Here is a 17,470-nt window from a genome sequence, read left to right as displayed (position 1 = left end):
GTAACCGACTATAAAACTGTTCTAGCCCGAAACACTGCAGAACTTTCTCGTGGTCACCAAACGCTTTCTCTTCTTTGAGCCACTCCTGCATGTTTGACATAAGCCTGTACGCAAACTCTGTATATGACTCACTTCTGCCCTTCTCATTTTCCCGAAACTTCCGACGGAACGCCTCCGCTGACAGCCGGTACTTTTTTAGCAGACTCGATTTCACTTTGTCGAAATCCTCTGCCTCCTCTCTCTCCAAGCGAGCGACTACGTCGGCCGCCTCGCCGGGTAGCAAAGTGAGCAAGCGCTGTGGCCACGTTTCCCGAGAGAACCCCTGCTTCTCGCACGTTCGCTCAAAGTTAACCAGGAACAAACCCATGTCCTCTCCAAGCTTAAACGGCCGCATCAGGTCAGTCATTTTGAACAATACTCGTTCTCCTGCACCGTGTGCCTGACTTCCATTACGAGCGCGTTCCATCTCTAACTCGAGACGCTTCATTTCCAAAGCGTGTTCGCGCTCTTCTTTTTCTTTCTGTTCTATAAGTTCGCGCTCATGTCTTTTTGCCCGCTCCTCAATGGTCTCAAGGCAATCCGACAGCTCGTCATCCTCAGCTTCTAACTCAAGAATAGCCCTTAGCAGTTCTGGTTTTCTGAGTTTGTCTGAGACATCCAGACCCAACTCTCTTGCAAGCTCCAGCAATATCGGTTTGCGCAACGACTTCAAATCCATGGCTGCTCTGAATGCTGCTTTCTCTACTGCCTACTATTGTCTTGCCGCAAACTAACCCGGCAGCAACGACAACCCCAATTACCAGCTCTGTTTCTAACACTAACAAAAGCCTGGCAAAACTCAGAAGAAGAAAGTCCCGCACTCACCAAACCTCGCAGCCAAGACTTCAGCGCAGTCGTTCCGCTGCAGGCAACCAGTCATCACACAGGGCTCGTTGCGCTGCTCCCGGATGGTCGTTGTGCTGCTCAGCATACATTCAACCGCATCTCTTCGCTGCTGGCCTCCGTTGTCGCGATCTCACCGCTGGCAACCAGATGTTGTAATCGCACCGCTGGCACGAGTTGTTGGGGTCTCGGTGCTGACGCCCGTTATTGCCAATGGGTCGCAAGCCCCAAGGGTAGCGTTGGCCTGGCGGCCTGGGGCACTGGAAGCATCGGAAGGTCCCGGCAAAGCAAGAGAAGACTGGTAACAGAACAACTTGTTTATTCTAACATAGCAAAAGAGCGGCCGGTCAGGTCGACCGAAGTGGAGAGACGGGAGAGCACGTAACTCAACAGTACAAATCGGAGCCTCCCTCCTGGCGTCCGGGGGCAGCTGCTCTTATACCCTCGGCGTCGCGGTCCAAAAGAGAAGGTCACGGGATGAAGGTCACGGGATGAAGGTCACGGGACGGCGGAGCATGACCCCACGACGGCGCGAACTGTCGAGCCGAGAGACCTGCTGAACCGAGTGTAGTGACGCATCGCCAACCTTCACTTGGGGAGCTCCGCTCCCCTGATGCCGCGCTTTGACAAGCGTGGGCACACACACACACACACACACGAAGACACGTGGCACTGAAACACGCCTGGACACGCTTGGCGGGTAGGCGTTGCGGCGGCGTCGGACGGGCCAAAATGTCCGCCGCTTTGAACAAAGCCCCGGCGTCCGTTGCATCCGCGCCGGCATTACCGCGCGTTGTAGGCGAAACGTAACAGGACATTGCATCGTCTTTATCCTGGTGTCATCCAACTGTCGTCATGCTGTTGTCGTCACACATTCGTCATCATACACTCGTCCAGCATTTGTTGTCATACCGTTGTCGTGATACTGTCATGGTTGTTCTGTCACTATCGCTCCAGCTTCGTCGTGCCACTTCGTTATACAGTCTTCGTGATACAGTAGTTGTCACACCATCTTTGTCATACAGTTGTTGTCATGGTATCGTTGTCATACAGTCGTTACCATACAGTCATCATTGGCTAGTCATTATCAGTCGTTGCTATGCACACATTCTCATACCATCACCATGATGCCTTTGTGATTGTTCAGTTGTCATCATTGTCATTGTTCCACACTCAGCATGCCGTTCTTATGCAATCCTTGTCGCACAATGTTCATACTATTATTGTCATGCTGTGGGTGTCAGGCTGTCTTCCCATAGTCCTGATTCAGAAACGTCGTTCCATTGTCGTCATGACTTCAGAAACGTCATCCCATTGTCATCATGCAGGCGTCATACTGCCTTCATCATTACATCAATGTCATTCCTCTTACGCCATTCTGTGGTAATCATGCTGACGTCATTCATTCATGGTCACGACTCTTGCCATGCCATTGTTGTCATTGTGTCATCATCAGAAAGTAACTGTCATGCATCCGTTGTCATATCGTGGTCATTCCATCATCATCTCTTCAGCCTCATTATCAGACTCCCGTGCTGTCATCACGCCAACATCATCATACAGTCTTTATGATACAGTGATCACCATGCCATTTTTCTCTTACTATTGTCATGAAATCGTCGTCATTGCATCAGCATACCATCATCGTCATACCTTTGTTGTGATGCCTTCATGGTTGTTTCATTCTCATCATTCTAACTTCGTCGTCTCACTCTTTTCATGCCGTCACGTCATCATTGTCACACAGTCGTCACAATCCCATTGTCCTCATGCCCTCTTTGTCACTCTGTTGTCGTTATACAGTCGACTATTGCTACAACGGACCCTGATAAACCGATAAAAAACGTCAGTTTTATGCGAAGTCTAATATCTGAAACACCTCGCTTCCGAAACTTTCGTCGTGATGTCTGACAACTTTATTGCAGAGTGAGTGACGAACTTTCAAAGTAAAAAACAAAGAAAAGGTCAAAGTTTCGCCCGGAAGTCTAAGCAGCGAGCGAATTGACCTTCATGCTCTCACTTGCTTCAACGCGAACTAAACGTCGAAAGCACTGCACATATGAAGTTGCTGGCACTGAGCGCCCTTTGTCAATATCGCAAATCGCTTTGAAGAAGAGGCCCAAGCAGACACGCACTTTTTTCACATCGTAGATCGCTTTCAAGATATGGCGCTCGCACGGGTGTGCACTTTGTCAACATTGCAGATTGCTTTCAAGATACAGCACCCACGCAGACGTGCGTTTTGTCCACATTGCAGATCGCTTTCAAGATACGGCGGCCGCGCTGTTAACAGCAGCTACCGGAGTAGAAGCACCCCCTCTTACCCTAGCGCCTCCCCCCCCCCCCTCCCTGTGCCTCTCGCCTCGCGTCTGCCCAACTTTCCTCCCTCCCTCCCTCTCACGCGCACAAGATATTGAGCTGCGATCGTTGGCTGACCCTCGCAAGGCAGTTGCCAAAAGTCCATTTTATATACCCAATTGTGACAAAAATTGCTGCTAATTTCGTCCGCTGTAGCCGATAGTCTTTAGTAGTGCGGTCCGTTAAAAGCGAACTTTGTTGCATTAATAAAATAGGTAGAACAAACTAAGGCTGAAATATGGTCCGTTATATCCAAAAGTCTGTTGTACGCGGGTTCGTTGTAATGAGCGTAGATTGTACCATCACCTTATTCTCTTCGTGCTATTGTTCTCATACCGCCTTTGTCGTTTCATCGTTGCAACTGTGTCATTGTCACGCCGTCATGCTCATAAGCGACTTTGGCAAGTGAGTGCCATGCCCAAGTAGATCGATACCGGAAACGGTGTATGTTGCATACAGCTTAGACCACGAATAATGTAACCGCTTGTAGTGCTGAACTGGCTGTAACGCATATTTTTCCGACCCCCATTTACCCGCCCATAGAACTCTATATACAGCACAGTCCACTTTATAACAGCACCACATATAATGATGTATTGGTTATAACAATGAATCGATTTAAGAGTATGAACTTATACATCAGGGCTATGAGAAAAAAACCATATACAGTTAAACCTGGTTGTAACGGACCTCTGTGTAACGAATTCCTGTATTTAATTAATTTTTTTCATTCCCCGACGCCACCCCCATAGAAGCCCAAGTATTTCTGACCTCCAGGTAACGAAGGCATAGTGGCAGTTGACATTGTTGTAACGAATTTTCGAAGCTCATCATTTATAATGGTGAGCAGTAGCTGTACCAAAAATTCGGGTAAATAACGCATAACTTTTGTAATTGATAAATAAGGCAAGCGGCCGATCGCGAGAGGAACACATGCGATCACAGCGAGCCAGAGCAATCAATTCAGTGTGCTGCGATGATGATGATTAAAGCTGGCAACTTCCCTGGCACTGCTCTGTGATAAGCAGATCAGCCTCTGCATTTTTCGCTTACGCATCGTGACGCCAGGTGTCACTACCGTGCCTGCCCATTTTAATTTTAGTTTTTAGGCTTATGCATGTTGGTGCGGCATGGTGGCAGGTGTGTGAATGTGATTGCAGACACGATGCGAGTGTTAGCTTCAGCAGTGTATTGCTCGTTTCTCACAGTGTTTGTTTGCTTTGAAAATGTGTTCAGCGAGGAAGAGCAAAGTTTTGTCTTTCGAGGACAAGCTTTCAATTGTGAATGCGGTTGCTGAGGACAAGAAGAAAGATGTCGCGGCCCCTTTCAATATTCCAGCCAGTACCCTGTCGACTATCTTGAATGCAAATGAAAATATTTGCAGTGCAGTGGAGTCGGGCACAAGTTCAAAGAAAAAAGGATGAAGTTGTCGACTTGCACCAATGTGGACAAAGCCGTGTTTACGGGGTTTTTAGACGTGCTCATAAGTGGTGCGATCTTGCTGAAGAAAGCCAAGGATCTTGCGCGCATCCTGGGCCACAAGGGCTCCAAAGCTATCAACATCTGGTTGCAAGTATGTAAGAGCCAAAACAGAGTCGTCAGGAAAATCATTAGCAGCGAGTCTGCCGCTTCTGCATCGTGGTTTGCCGAAAAGCTGCCTGGCGTTTTCAGCTGCTGCGAGGCGGCTGACGTCTACAACACTGATGAGACTGCTCTGTTTTGCCAGATGTTGCCAGCACACACAGATGTTGCCACCCGCAGACAAAATTTTCTTCCCTGAAAAAAATTTTGGAATTGCTGCTCGGTGCTTTTACACATATGCTGTTTACATGCTAGAACAAAGCACTGCACTGCTATGAGTCACCTATTTATCTCTGCTGATATAAAATCAGGATGCCAAACAGTTTTTAAGCAAAGGCAGTATATGCTAAGGCATATGATTGTTTACCTACAATGCCAACGTTTATCCAGTTCTAAATACTAAACATTTTTCTTTTGAAGCTTTGACTGTCCTTGTTATACAGCTTTCAATCTGAACTTTCTGTAGGTTTCTCTAAATCGATAAAATAACATTATTAACACATTTCTGTGGCATTTCTCTGGCATATCTAGAATACTCAGTTTGCCCTAAGTTATCAGTTCAAACGTTCAGAGATGGCACACGGGATAATCACCTGCAAGCGTGTTCGATGCACATAGTCAAAGTAAAAAAAACAACTCATATATTATTCCACATCTTATGCGTCTTGCATACTGAGAAGAACAGCATTTTTCTTTTCCCCTTTTTTTCTTGGCTTTGTTATCTAGTTAGCTGTTTTGATGCGCTGTCTTTGTGGTTAAGCAGAAAAGTGGTTTGCAATCGTTGGAAAAGCACCCATTTAATCGGCACTACATGAGTCACATTGCCTGCAAAAACGGAGTGAAAGCTTTGGTTGCTTGACAGGCAAGATATAGGGCCTACTCGCAACTCGGCTACCCTTGGTAGCATATTGTCACATAGTAGTGACGGTAAAGAACACAGTAGCAATATTGTGAATGACAAAACTAAATTTTATTGGGTGAACCTGTGCCCACAAAAGCAGGCTACACCTAAAGCACAACAATAGCGGTGAACACGGTTAGTGACCGTCAAAATCTGATCAGCGGGTCAAGCGCATCGGCTGTTATACATCAGTCATCAAAGGTTCCACAGTAATCACTCGTGCCCGCATGTATTCCAGAAAGTTCTACACTATTTGCATCGCACATACATGAAATTAGGTTACAAAAGGTTCGGTGACAGCAAACAGCGGATAGAACCATCAATAACATTGGAGAAACTTCCGATACATGCAGGTGCATTCTGCGCTGTGCAATAACATTTGTTAGGCAGTGAAACATGGTCACCCGATAAAGATAAAGAAGTACACGTGTGAATATACAGTAACTCTAGCCTCAGCCAACATGTGGCACCCTCCTTTGGAAGCACGGTAAATCATGATGCATCTTTAAAAACACATGCGATTTGAATACCTCGAAAGTTTTCGCTGAGGTGTACTTCACAAAAAATGTCCACAACTTTGGACACTGGTAGCGAACAGGAAGAGTTGCGAAAATGCTCGCAGCCATCTTCTTTTCTTTTAAATATTTGTAATGACTGCCTCAGTCAAGATGTGGTGTAGTCGTTTGGAAGCTGAGTGAACCATGGTCCATGCTGACAAAAGTGCACAATTGTAATGGCTTGCAACTTTTTGCTGAGGTGTACTTGGCTTTAGAAAGTGTCCACAAATTTGGACACTACTACCAAAGAGGTTATCCATGCTGTACAAAGTCACTTATTGTACGCACACTTTCTAAAATCATAGAAAGTGTTTAAAGGGTATAAACTAACTGCAGAATACAAAGTAAAGTCACACTCCCACACACGCATGTTTGTGTCAGCTGTTGCACACTTTGCCTTTATGGTCAAGTGTTCTGCATGGGTTTGGTTATTATGACGCACTGAAGACAGTGAAATGGTGGGGAAGGTGACGCACCTTCTGCTGCATTTATGCTGGCTGCACATGTATTTGTTCATTGCTTTCAGGTCTCACCTGTTATTTCATTGTTTGAAAGCATTTCTACTGCCTTTCCCATCTTTTGTTTTCTGGCCTCTTATATCGCAAAGTGCACACTTGTGTCATCTCTCTCTCTCTACGGTGGGAATGTTTGGATGCGAGTCTGTAAGCAAACTACTAGTTTCTGTTAGGAAAGAAGGGCAGGAGTAACCAGGCTAGTACTCGTTCAGAATGTTACCAAAACTATGAACGACTGACATTAATTGCTTCACAGTGGAATAGACCTTCCTGAAGCTTTGCCGGAAAATGGTGAGCAAGCCATTGCATCAAGGAATTTAGTTATGTAACAAGTTATGTGTTCTAATATGTTTAAATTATGGAGTATAGGCAGTTCTCGCGCTATCCAAAGTGCTCAAATTTGATGTAGTTTTATCATGAAGTATGAATTTTTATGCGTGAGCTCAATATTGATCAGCATTAAAGAACTTTGTTTTTATAGGTCTACAAAAAGTTCTGAATTTATTTGTTTTGCACGTATGTATTGGATTATTCATTCTTCTTATCAGCTTGCTGTGGCTGAGGTAGTCAAAGTTAAGCGGATAAGACTAGTTTGGTGTACTTTTTGTATAACATTAATGAAGAATATCTCGGATGACATGATGGCAGCACTAAACTTGCACCTCAGTTTTGTCATTTTGCTTTTTTTTTTTTTTTTAATGCCAACAGACTCCACCTGGTGCTTATCGGGCAACATTTGAAGACAAAATCCTGCTGAGTGGTAAGACTAAAACAAAATTTTAAAAAATCGTTTTTCTTGTTTGACCATCAAATTTTGTGCTTGGGGTTTTGTATTTACCTCATTTAAGATTTGGAACTTGAGGAAGCTTTAGTTTGGGGGCTCCTATCTAAATACATGGAAAAAGGAGAACATGTTTTTCTCGGCAAGTGCTGCACCATAGTTGATGAGGCTTGTTGCACTTAAAAGAAAATATTAAAGTTCGTGACGGTTGGTAGCGAATTTTTTATTTACCGTATATACCTGCATAATGAACGCACTTTTCTCCCCAATATACCGCAGCAAAGTTGGGGGTGCATTCATTATGCAGTGTAAATGTCATAGAGACATTTTCGAAACGGCAAAAATTGAAAAGTAAGGTGGCAATGATTTGGAACGTGCATCAGATAACTTGTAATTGCACTAAAGATACATGTATACCATTTGCCAACCGTAACTTCACTCCGCATCGGAACCACCAGACCTGCCATTCAGGTCGCTGGCCGCTTCATCCGCATCGTTGTTACGCCATAGAATAAAGAACCAACGCATCAGCTTTGCGAAGTCGACATGCTTCGAACCGGGGCTAAGCAAAGATACTTTGCAATTGTATCATAATATGGTACAAGATACTCGGGAAGCAAGTATTTGATATACAGATACAGGGTACCACCCTAATTACCGTATAATATAACACGAGGTTTTTTCCCTATTATTAGCGCCCCAAATTTTCGCCTCGTACTATATGTGGATCCGAACAAAAATTTCAGTCAGAAATTTGGGCTAGAAGTTTTGGTTTCGTTATTGCTGTGTGGCTATCGCTTGACTTCGTTATTGCTGCGTGGTTACGGCTTAACTTCCTTATTGCTGCGTGGCTACGGCTTGGTTTCATTATTGCTGCGTGACTGCAGCATCGTTTCTTTATTAGAGAGTTTTAGAATAGGGGGCCGAAGGCTCTGGGCCACCAAGCCGCGTTGCGTCGGTTGCTCTTGGGTTTAGGGGAGCAGCAGAGTTTGAGGATTAGGTCAAATGCAGACAGTGTTGGGTTGAGCGTTCGGGACGCCGCAGTGTGAAAAATACAAAGGTGCTTGAAAGCAAAAAAAAAAAAATAATAATAATAATAATAATAAAATGAACCTCTTTTCTTACAAGTGAAAACGAACAGAATGCATTTGAGCAAAAAGAGCGAACAATAAAATGTAAGAAACGTAATCACTGTGTTAGTAGCGGTTAGTATTATGAATTAAGTGTGCAATTCTAAGCCAAGCAAAGCCAATCGAAACCAAGTGCTCTTAGTTGGTGTTTTCTCGTGACGCACTGCGAAACTGCGAGTTCACCCGTGTGAAATGGCAAAAATCAGTCGAAGTACAGCAAGTTTGCTGTGCGACCATCTGCTGTACGCCCTCGCTGTCCCCCACGAGGGCGGCCCAAGACGGCTTGGGGGCCCACGCTAGTTTTCGATTTTTGGGTCTTGGGTTAACGCGAACGCAAGAACCCAAGACTGGCTTGGGTTCTGCGCATGCGCACTTGCGGCCCGCAATTTTCTTGGGTCCCCAAGCCGCTTGGGCCCCCAATTCTAAAACTCTCTATTGTTGAGTGCGCACCTTGACAGCACACGTGCAAACCACGCTTCGCGAAGTGCATCTTTCTTATTCCACATTGAAGGACCAAGATGTCCGGACCACGAAAACAGTACTCGGCTGCTTTCAAGATAGGTTATTTTAGCCGCACAGGACATCAGCAACAGTGCGGCCAGGAGGCAGTTTGGCATCTACGAGAGAAGCATTCACGGGTGGCGTCGACAGAAAGAAACCCTTTTCGCGTGCAGCGGAACGTGAAGAAGCTTTCGCGGCCTGAGGAGTGGCACATTCCCGGAAATTGAACTCGCGCTGACAGAGTTCGTATGCCAACAGCGAGCCGCCGCGCATCTAGCTGTGAGCGTGGAGCTTATGCAGGCAAAAGCTAAGGAGCTTGCAAGAGAAAAAGGGCTACCGTGCCTTGCCTTCCAAGCGAGCAAGCACTGGATTTATCGCTACATGTGCCATGCTGGATTTTCCTTACGCCGCCGAACTTCGATTTTGCAAAAGCTGCCAGAATCGTTCGAAGAGCTGCTTGTGGCTTTCCAGCGCCACATTATTTCGCTGTGCAAGTCCAAGAACTTGCAGCTAGGGCAAATCGGCAATGCTGACCAAACGCTGGTTTATCTGGACATGCCATCGCCCCTCACCGTGCACGAAAAGGGCTCTAAACAAGTTTATGTCCGGTCCACTGGCAACGAGAAAACGCAAGTTACCGTCAAGTTGTCGTGCACGGCAGACAGACACAAGCTTCCGCCCTGTCTCATCTTCAAGCACAAGACAGTGCCTGAAGGTGAGGAGCTGCCAAAAAATGTCGTCATGAGGTGCCATGAGAAAGGCTGGATAAAGAAAAATATTGTGCTCGACTGGATAAAGTTCGTCTGGTGTAGGCGGTCCGGCGCACTGTTGTTGTTCCCGTCCATCCTCATGCTGGACGCATTTCGTTGCCATTTGGCCGACTCGGCGAAGAGACTGTTGCTCGAATCCGGCACTGAACTCGTCATTATCCCGGGTGGGATGACGTCTCAGCTGCAGCCTTTAGATGTTTACGTGAACAGGCTGTTCAAGGATGCGGTCAAACGGTGTTGCACGTATTAGATGCACTCAGGTGAGCCTGCAGTGACGCCAACCGGCCGGCTGAAGCGAGCTTCGCCAGCCATGCTATGCAAGTGGATTGTGGACGCATGAGCCGGCATACCAGAGAACCTTGTACGTTGCGCATTCAAGAAGTGCGGCATCTCGAATGCGCTGCTCGATGGCACAGAGAATGAATACCTCTGGGAAGATATGTCGGACGAGCAATATCTGAAGAGAGCACAGCTGAGGAAGACAGCGATTGAAGTGCGGAGTGCAATTTAAATAAATTTTTTCCTCAAGTTTTTCTAACTTGTAATATACACAGATAAAACTGTTTTTCCATTTCGCGTCCCAAAAATTTCACCTCATACTATATGCGGCTCCATATTATACGCGGGTTTTTATGGTATTGTAGCCAATACAATACTCTCCATTGTTATCTTAAGATACTTCGATACATTAGCAAATTTCTTATAGATTTTTAATGTAGCAGCAAATGCGTATGCACAAAAATGTTTGCTTACAAATTTCATAATTCTGGCCAAGCTTGTTTCATTTGAATGAAATGTCTGTTAGTATCTCATAATTTTTGTCTTTCTTTGAGCAAGGAAGACAAAAATTTGCGATACTAACAGACATTTCAAAGTATATTTTCATTCCGACGAAACAATGTGTGAAAACCACTAGACGTAAGGTAACCTCATTCTTGCATTCTTCAGACTTCGTAGCAAAGCACCTCGCAAGAGAAACTTAGATAACGACACTATAGCGGCATCAGAATTTGCGCGAAAGCTGTCGCACGTATCTGAATGTGCAGCGCAGTACGGTGGCTACGAGCAAGTGTCATGGCACCAACGCAACTAAAAACAAAAATCAAGCAAATAAAAACAGCGACACTTCACTTTGTGAATGCGGGTGATCCGCAAGCGTATGGGTGCTATAGCGTACATGACACTATCGGCTCTCAGTGTGCCTAGTCTAGCCTACACTGTCTGCATTGCTGATCCTATTCAAGGCGGCTCACACAGCTGCTCCATACATAGCAGCCGCTGGAGTAGAAGGCCCTGAGGTAAACATTTGCTTACTATCTGAATTATTTAGCGTAGTGTCAGCACGCACCGACAAATATGAACACTTCACACTCGACGACCGCAGACACTCGCTGTCAAAACGCTGCCGTGTCCTACTCTTTAAACAAATACTTTGAATACAAAGTCTGACACACTCATGCCTGAAATTGTGCTGTTGAAATGTTTGCTATTAATGGATAACGAAAAAAATTTATGATGAAGCAACCGCACTTATTATTCAAAAATATGTTGAGCATGCATTGGGAGGTGGTTATTTGCGGCACTATGTTGCACTCTGTAATGAGGGGTGCTCCCCCTTACTATCATACCTTACCCGTACGCAGAAGCCAACCGGTACTTCGAGTGCCACTTCCTCAAGCATTGCGTTCGTAGCCCCGCTCAGTGCCTGCCACCGCCTCTGATGGCAGACCTGAGCGCAGCGTTACAACGACAGTGTCTCAAAGCGCTAGCTGTCACGAGGGAGAAATGCTAGAATGCTCCCCTTACCACCGTGCCACCATGTGGTACTAAACAGTACCACCCTGCCAGCAGTACCACCATACTGTCCCACGGCACGGTTGCGCGCGGGCTTTATCTTGAAAATGATCTGCTTTGGGTGCGCAGTCTAGGTGGGCCGACAGCTCTTAGCTTTGTGTGCGCTATGTTCTCACCGCCCAGTTTGCGTTGAAGCAATAGACAGCACAAAGGTCACTGCTGCTGCCACGATTCCTCACGCCAGTGGCTTGACAGCTAGTGTCCGTGGTCATCGAGTTTGAAGTCTTCATGTTTGCCTGTGCACGCTGACACCATGCTAGGTAATTTAGATAGTAAGGGAATGTTTAGAACAGGGCATTCTACTCAGACAGCTGCTGCGTTTGGCACGGCCGCGCAAGCACTGTCTTGAATACCATCTGTGATGCGGACAGGGCACGCCGATAGCATCATGTGCGCTATAGCACCCATACGCTTGCACGTCACCCGTGTTCACGAAGTGAAACGTCACTGTTTCTTTTTATCCTCAAATTTCTGCGTTGTTGTTGCCCATAGTGCTAATTAAATGTGCAGACAAAATTTGCAGACAAGCCGGAGCCAGCATGGAGGCCCAGGAGCCTTCCTCGTTCGCTTGCTTCGCGGCTTCAGACAAACACCGCCGATTACACGAGCTTACCCATTACATTTGCGTGTAAAATAAGGTCCTGCATGCAGACGTTCACGCTCTCTCTCTCTCTCTTTTTCTTTTTTATCGAGACGGTGCGAGCGCCACCACGTGACTGCTCCACCAATAGAGACGCGCAGACCTCATCACCTGCCCTTGTTAAAGGGCTCCGGCAGAAAGATAAAAGAATGTCGCTGCTTCTACTTTTATTCAGGTGGCTTAGTGGCAGCAGTATCTGCTTGAGAAGCCGAGTTCAGCCGAAGTTTCACACGGTGATGTGATAGCAGTATCTTGCATCTTAAGATACACGATACATTCTTTCATGTATCGGAAATACAGATACTGTCTACGCTTGTTACAACGGGCCCGGGTACAACAGACTTTAGGATTTAACAGACCATATTTTAGCCTTAGTTTGTTCTATCTATTTTATTAATTTAATGAAGTTCAATTTTAACGGACCACACTACAACATGCCATCGGCTACAGCGGATGAAATTAGTGGCAATATTTGTCAAAATCGGGCGTGTAAAACGGACTTTGCCATGTCGACAATGGCTTGCAACTGACTTGCGAGGGTGAGCCGACGATCGCAGCTCAATATCTTACGCGCGATGAAGGGAGGAAAATGCGGCGCAAGCGCACCGTCTTGTGTACGCGAGACGAGGGAAAGAGGTGGGGTTCTACTCCGGTGGCTGCTGTGAACGGCGCAGCCACTTGGGCGCCGTATCTTGAAAGCAATCTGCGATGTGGACAAGTGCGCGCCTGTGCGGGCCTCATCTTCAAAGCGGTCTGCGATGTGGACAAAGTGCGCCCAGTGCCGGTAGCTTCGTATGTGCTGTGCTTTCGACGTTTAGCTCGCGTTGAAGAAAGAGACAGCAGGAAGGTCAATTGGCTCACTGCTGCTGCCGCACTTATCTTGCTTAATTTGCTATCCCAATCAATGGTTCGCCTTTCGGGCGAACCTGTGACTTTTTTTTGTTTGTTTTTTACTTTGGAAGTTCTTCACTCACTCTTTGCAATAAAGTTGTTAGAGATCGCGACGAAAGGTGTGGAAATCAGGCGTCTCGGGTATTACGGACTTCGGATAAAATGGACGTTTTTTTTTGTCAAATTATCAGGGTCCGTTGTAACGAGAGTAGACTGTACTGAGACACGTCAGCGTTTTCGTTCTGTGCGCCGATAAATTCTGTCCCGAAGCAGGCGTATAACTTTACTTAAAGCCCATCACACGCATCAAAACCCAAGGCAGGCAGAAAAGTGAGCCACAGACATGTAAATTCAACACTACCGTATTTACACGAATGTAAGTCGACCCCCCCCCCCCGTATAGCATGATGGAAAAAAAAAAAAGAAAGCATGCTCGAGGGCGCATTCGATAACGAAAATGTATTAGTAGCTGACATGGTCACTGGACTACTCATCTTCACTAGTGCTGCCATCGTCATCATTGCTACGGTCCCACAGCGCATCGTCATCCCGCGAAATTTCACATTTGGCAAACGACCGCACCACGACATCTTGTGGAACAGCAGCCCACGCTGAATGCACCCAACCACACCCAGCCGTCAGGGAGGCTCTTTTGACAGGTCCGGTTGGCGCAATTTCACGGTCTTCTGCCACCAGTCTCTCGTTGTACTCACGGCGGAGCAGGTCCCTAAAAGGCGAAGATCCGGGCTTGTTTCATGACCAGGGACCGATCGCGCATTTCAGCGACGTACGCCGCAAGCTTAGCCTACAGCTCCGGAAAGCGTCCAGACTTCGGCACATGGGAAATTCCTCACTTGCCGTTACAGGTGAAAATTTCGCTTCGCTGCAGTCGCCACTCTCGCACCACCCGTTCAGAAACATCGAACTTGCGGCCCACTGCGCAGTGATTTGTTTCTTCGGCGTAAAGGATGGCAGCCCTCTTGAATGCTGCTGTGAATGAGTGAATGAGCGCCGAATGTTTAGTGGGCCTGGAGCACTCATGACGACTGAGGAAGCATGGTAGTAGCATGTAGCCGGCAATCAAGTCGAACGCGTTGAACTAAGAGCTACAGACAAAGAGTAACCCGCGAGCGGTGTCTGCTCTTCCATGAACTACCGATGCTCCCCACACGCGCCGCCGTTCCGAGGGTGCCGCTGCTAATGGAACAGCGGCGCTTCCATCAACTATCGACACCCCCTCATTAGTGTTGTGTGCACAGTAAAACTCTCAAAAATGTTAAAAAACCCTTTCGAAAAGCAAACAAATACGCGGGATAGCGAAAAGCTACGGGTAGGGCCATAGAGTAAACAATTTTATCTAGATAGATATCTAGATAAAATATCTATCTATCTATATCTATCTAGATCTGTCTGTCTGTCTGTCTATCTATCTAGATAAATAGATAGATATCTAGATAAAGTAAACTACATTGTAGCTCCTGTTGGTTTTGCTTTTTTGGCGGTGCCATGTTTTGGTTTCGATTGTAAGTCGACCCCCCACTTCAGATTTTCAAATTAAAAAAAAAGTGGTCGACTTACAATCGTGTAAATACGGTACGTCCGACTATGATTACTATGCTGATCAAGTGCCGGCCACCCCGGCCTTCTTCACTTAAACCGTCCTGCACTCCGCGCTGGACTGTGCATCCCATGTGCACATTCTCCTATTACATCAAGGTAAAGTACGTAAACTGTTATCGCTCTTTAGCGCTTTATCCATCTGCGTTGAACCACAATCAACCGTGATTACTCTGGCAGCGGCTGTGTATGGCGCAGCTGCACAAGCCCTATCTTGAAAGTGATCTTCGATGGAAATACCATGCCATGTGTGCCAAGTGCTGATCGTTTCACTTAAGCTGTGTTCTCGCCGCTATGGGCCCTATCTTGAAAGCGATCGTCTTATGTGGTGGGTGGATGGGTTTCCTTGTTGAGTAGGCATAGAAATGCTTACGCATTTAACAAACTGCTTACTACAATGCTCCCATTCCGTATGAGTCATCTGTTATAACAGTTAACTCTGCCTACTGGGTGTGTGTGCCAAAAGTAAAAGGACACAGAATCCTTCGAGGGAAAAAAATACGACCTGCCGCATTCACCTGCGTGCCTTACATCTTTGCCATACCTGCCTTTGTACCATGCATTCCACACAACACACCGGCGTTTCAACGCCCTACACATCACTGGCCTCACGTGCCCCTCTCCTGATGCTCTTCCGTCTCCCTTCCACCCCTCCGACGTCAATGACCACTTGTGTATCACATAGGTGGAAGGGAGACTGGAGAAGGGCCTGCAATGTGTAGGGCGATGCAACGAAGGCATGCTGTGCGGGATGCATGGCAAAAAGGTTGGTATGACAAAGTTGTGGGGCACACAGGTGAAATGCCACTGCTTTCATTTTTTACAAAGATTTTTCATTCTTTTACCTCAGGAGAAAACTGGCACCAAAGCAGACGACACCAGAACCACAAATGAAAAGGCACCTGCCATATTTTATCTGCGCAAAATATGGTCGAGTTTTCCCACATATGAAACAGTTATGCTGGGGTGCGCGGTACAAAGCCTAGCATGATTAAGCAGCTTGCACCTTTTTTTTTCAACCGGATATCGCGTTCCTTTTCCTTCCAGCGCAGACACCAGGTTTTATTGGTAGCCAAAAATGCGGCATGAGAAATTTGTAGTAAGGTTTATTTAACTATAGAATACACACAAAAGTTGAAGGTGCAGCAGCTGCTCATTGTTGCATCTGAGTATTGTTGAAACCGTTAATGCTATAAGTGGGTTCTTTTTGTCTAGTTAAAATGTTCGAATCTTTGTCCCCTCTGCTTTATTTTTTTGCAACTCTGTTATAACAATTATCGGTTATAACAATAGGATTTTCTTGGCACTTTAATATTGTTATAAGTGGGTTCAACTAAGCCAAATTCCTCTTTAATTATTATACAGAAGGGCCATCCCAATATAGTATTGGTAAAATTGAGCTGTTGCATGTGTATGAAAAATAGTTCGCCCTTACAAGCCTGAATGTGAAAAAGTTTGCATTTTGACAATATATGTAGTATAATGAAATTTAATAAAGGTTCGACCATTATTTGCGTATTCATTTATGTTGTCTATTAATCTGACTTTATTTTGACTTTCAGACCTAGTGTTTCTGAGGGCATGGACCGAAGTGCCAGTGCAGCGCTTCTACATGACATTGACTACATTGCTTGCGCCAGATGAAGAGAAAACTAAGTGGCAAGGCATGAAGACTGTTGGACAACTGAGAGCTGAGCGGGGTCTGCATGCACCTGTACTGCAAGACTCTCTCTACAAGGTAATAATGGCCATTTGCTACAGTAATATATACATTGCGAAGGTCGCGGTCTATCCAGAAATTTTTTAGGGGTGGACATGCAGAACCAAGGAAGGGTGAGGGACCGTACAATGGTACATTCAACCAGTTTGCCAGCAACGCAGCCTACCACAATCTCCAGGTGTCGCTGGGATAAAGAAATTCACAGCTCATCGCTGTCAAAATGTGCGCAAAATGCGTGCCAGCGATTCAAATCTGCGTCGGCCAGTAGACTTCTCCCAGCTTGCGTCACAACAAGTCGGTCATGTGATGTTCCAGTACATCTGGGGGAATTTTTTGGTGGGCAAAAGGCGCTACACGTAGGTTGGCACACACTGACAGCTTCATGTATCTTGGGTGTTCTTTCTCATTTGCTTCCGCTGAGCCAGTTTGTCATGCCAGCGAGTTGATGCATGGTTGGATGCGTAAATCGCATGAAAAATAGCCAAGAGACAAAGAAGTGGCAACAAACGTTGGGGTGGGGGCTGGCAATGTGACGCGACATATGGCAGCCGTCAGACGTCAACAAAAACTGCGGAGTTTACCCAGTTTTGAAAACACTGAACTAAGTGGCTTCTGCCTTGGCAGTGTCCCACTGCTTGCATGCTGGATGATGTTAATTCAGAGCATGAACAAAGGAGGCAAGCGCCGGGACAAATGCAGTTGTTTGCGTTTACGTGATGAAAACTGCACGACACGTCAGCAATTCTCTACTTGACATATTATATTAAATTAG

General features: G+C 46.1%; 1 protein-coding gene across 2 annotated transcripts in view; it reads left to right on the top strand.

Moving 5' to 3' along the window:
* LOC126548177 (ribosome biogenesis protein BMS1 homolog) overlaps nt 1-17,470 on the top strand; it is a 184,973-nt gene that overhangs the window by 150,604 nt on the left and 16,899 nt on the right. For both annotated transcript variants that reach the window (XM_050196311.3, XM_055063180.2), the window contains 2 exons: nt 7,503-7,554; nt 16,541-16,716. In XM_050196311.3, the coding sequence (XP_050052268.1) occupies nt 7,503-7,554; nt 16,541-16,716 (228 nt within the window). The remainder of the gene's footprint in view (nt 1-7,502; nt 7,555-16,540; nt 16,717-17,470) is intronic.

Source organism: Dermacentor andersoni, chromosome 1 (assembly GCF_023375885.2).
Source record: "Dermacentor andersoni chromosome 1, qqDerAnde1_hic_scaffold, whole genome shotgun sequence".
Classification (NCBI taxonomy): Eukaryota; Metazoa; Arthropoda; class Arachnida; order Ixodida; family Ixodidae; genus Dermacentor; species Dermacentor andersoni.
The sequence above is the reverse complement of the archived record's forward strand: the minus strand, read 5'-3'. Positions and strand labels throughout refer to the sequence as shown.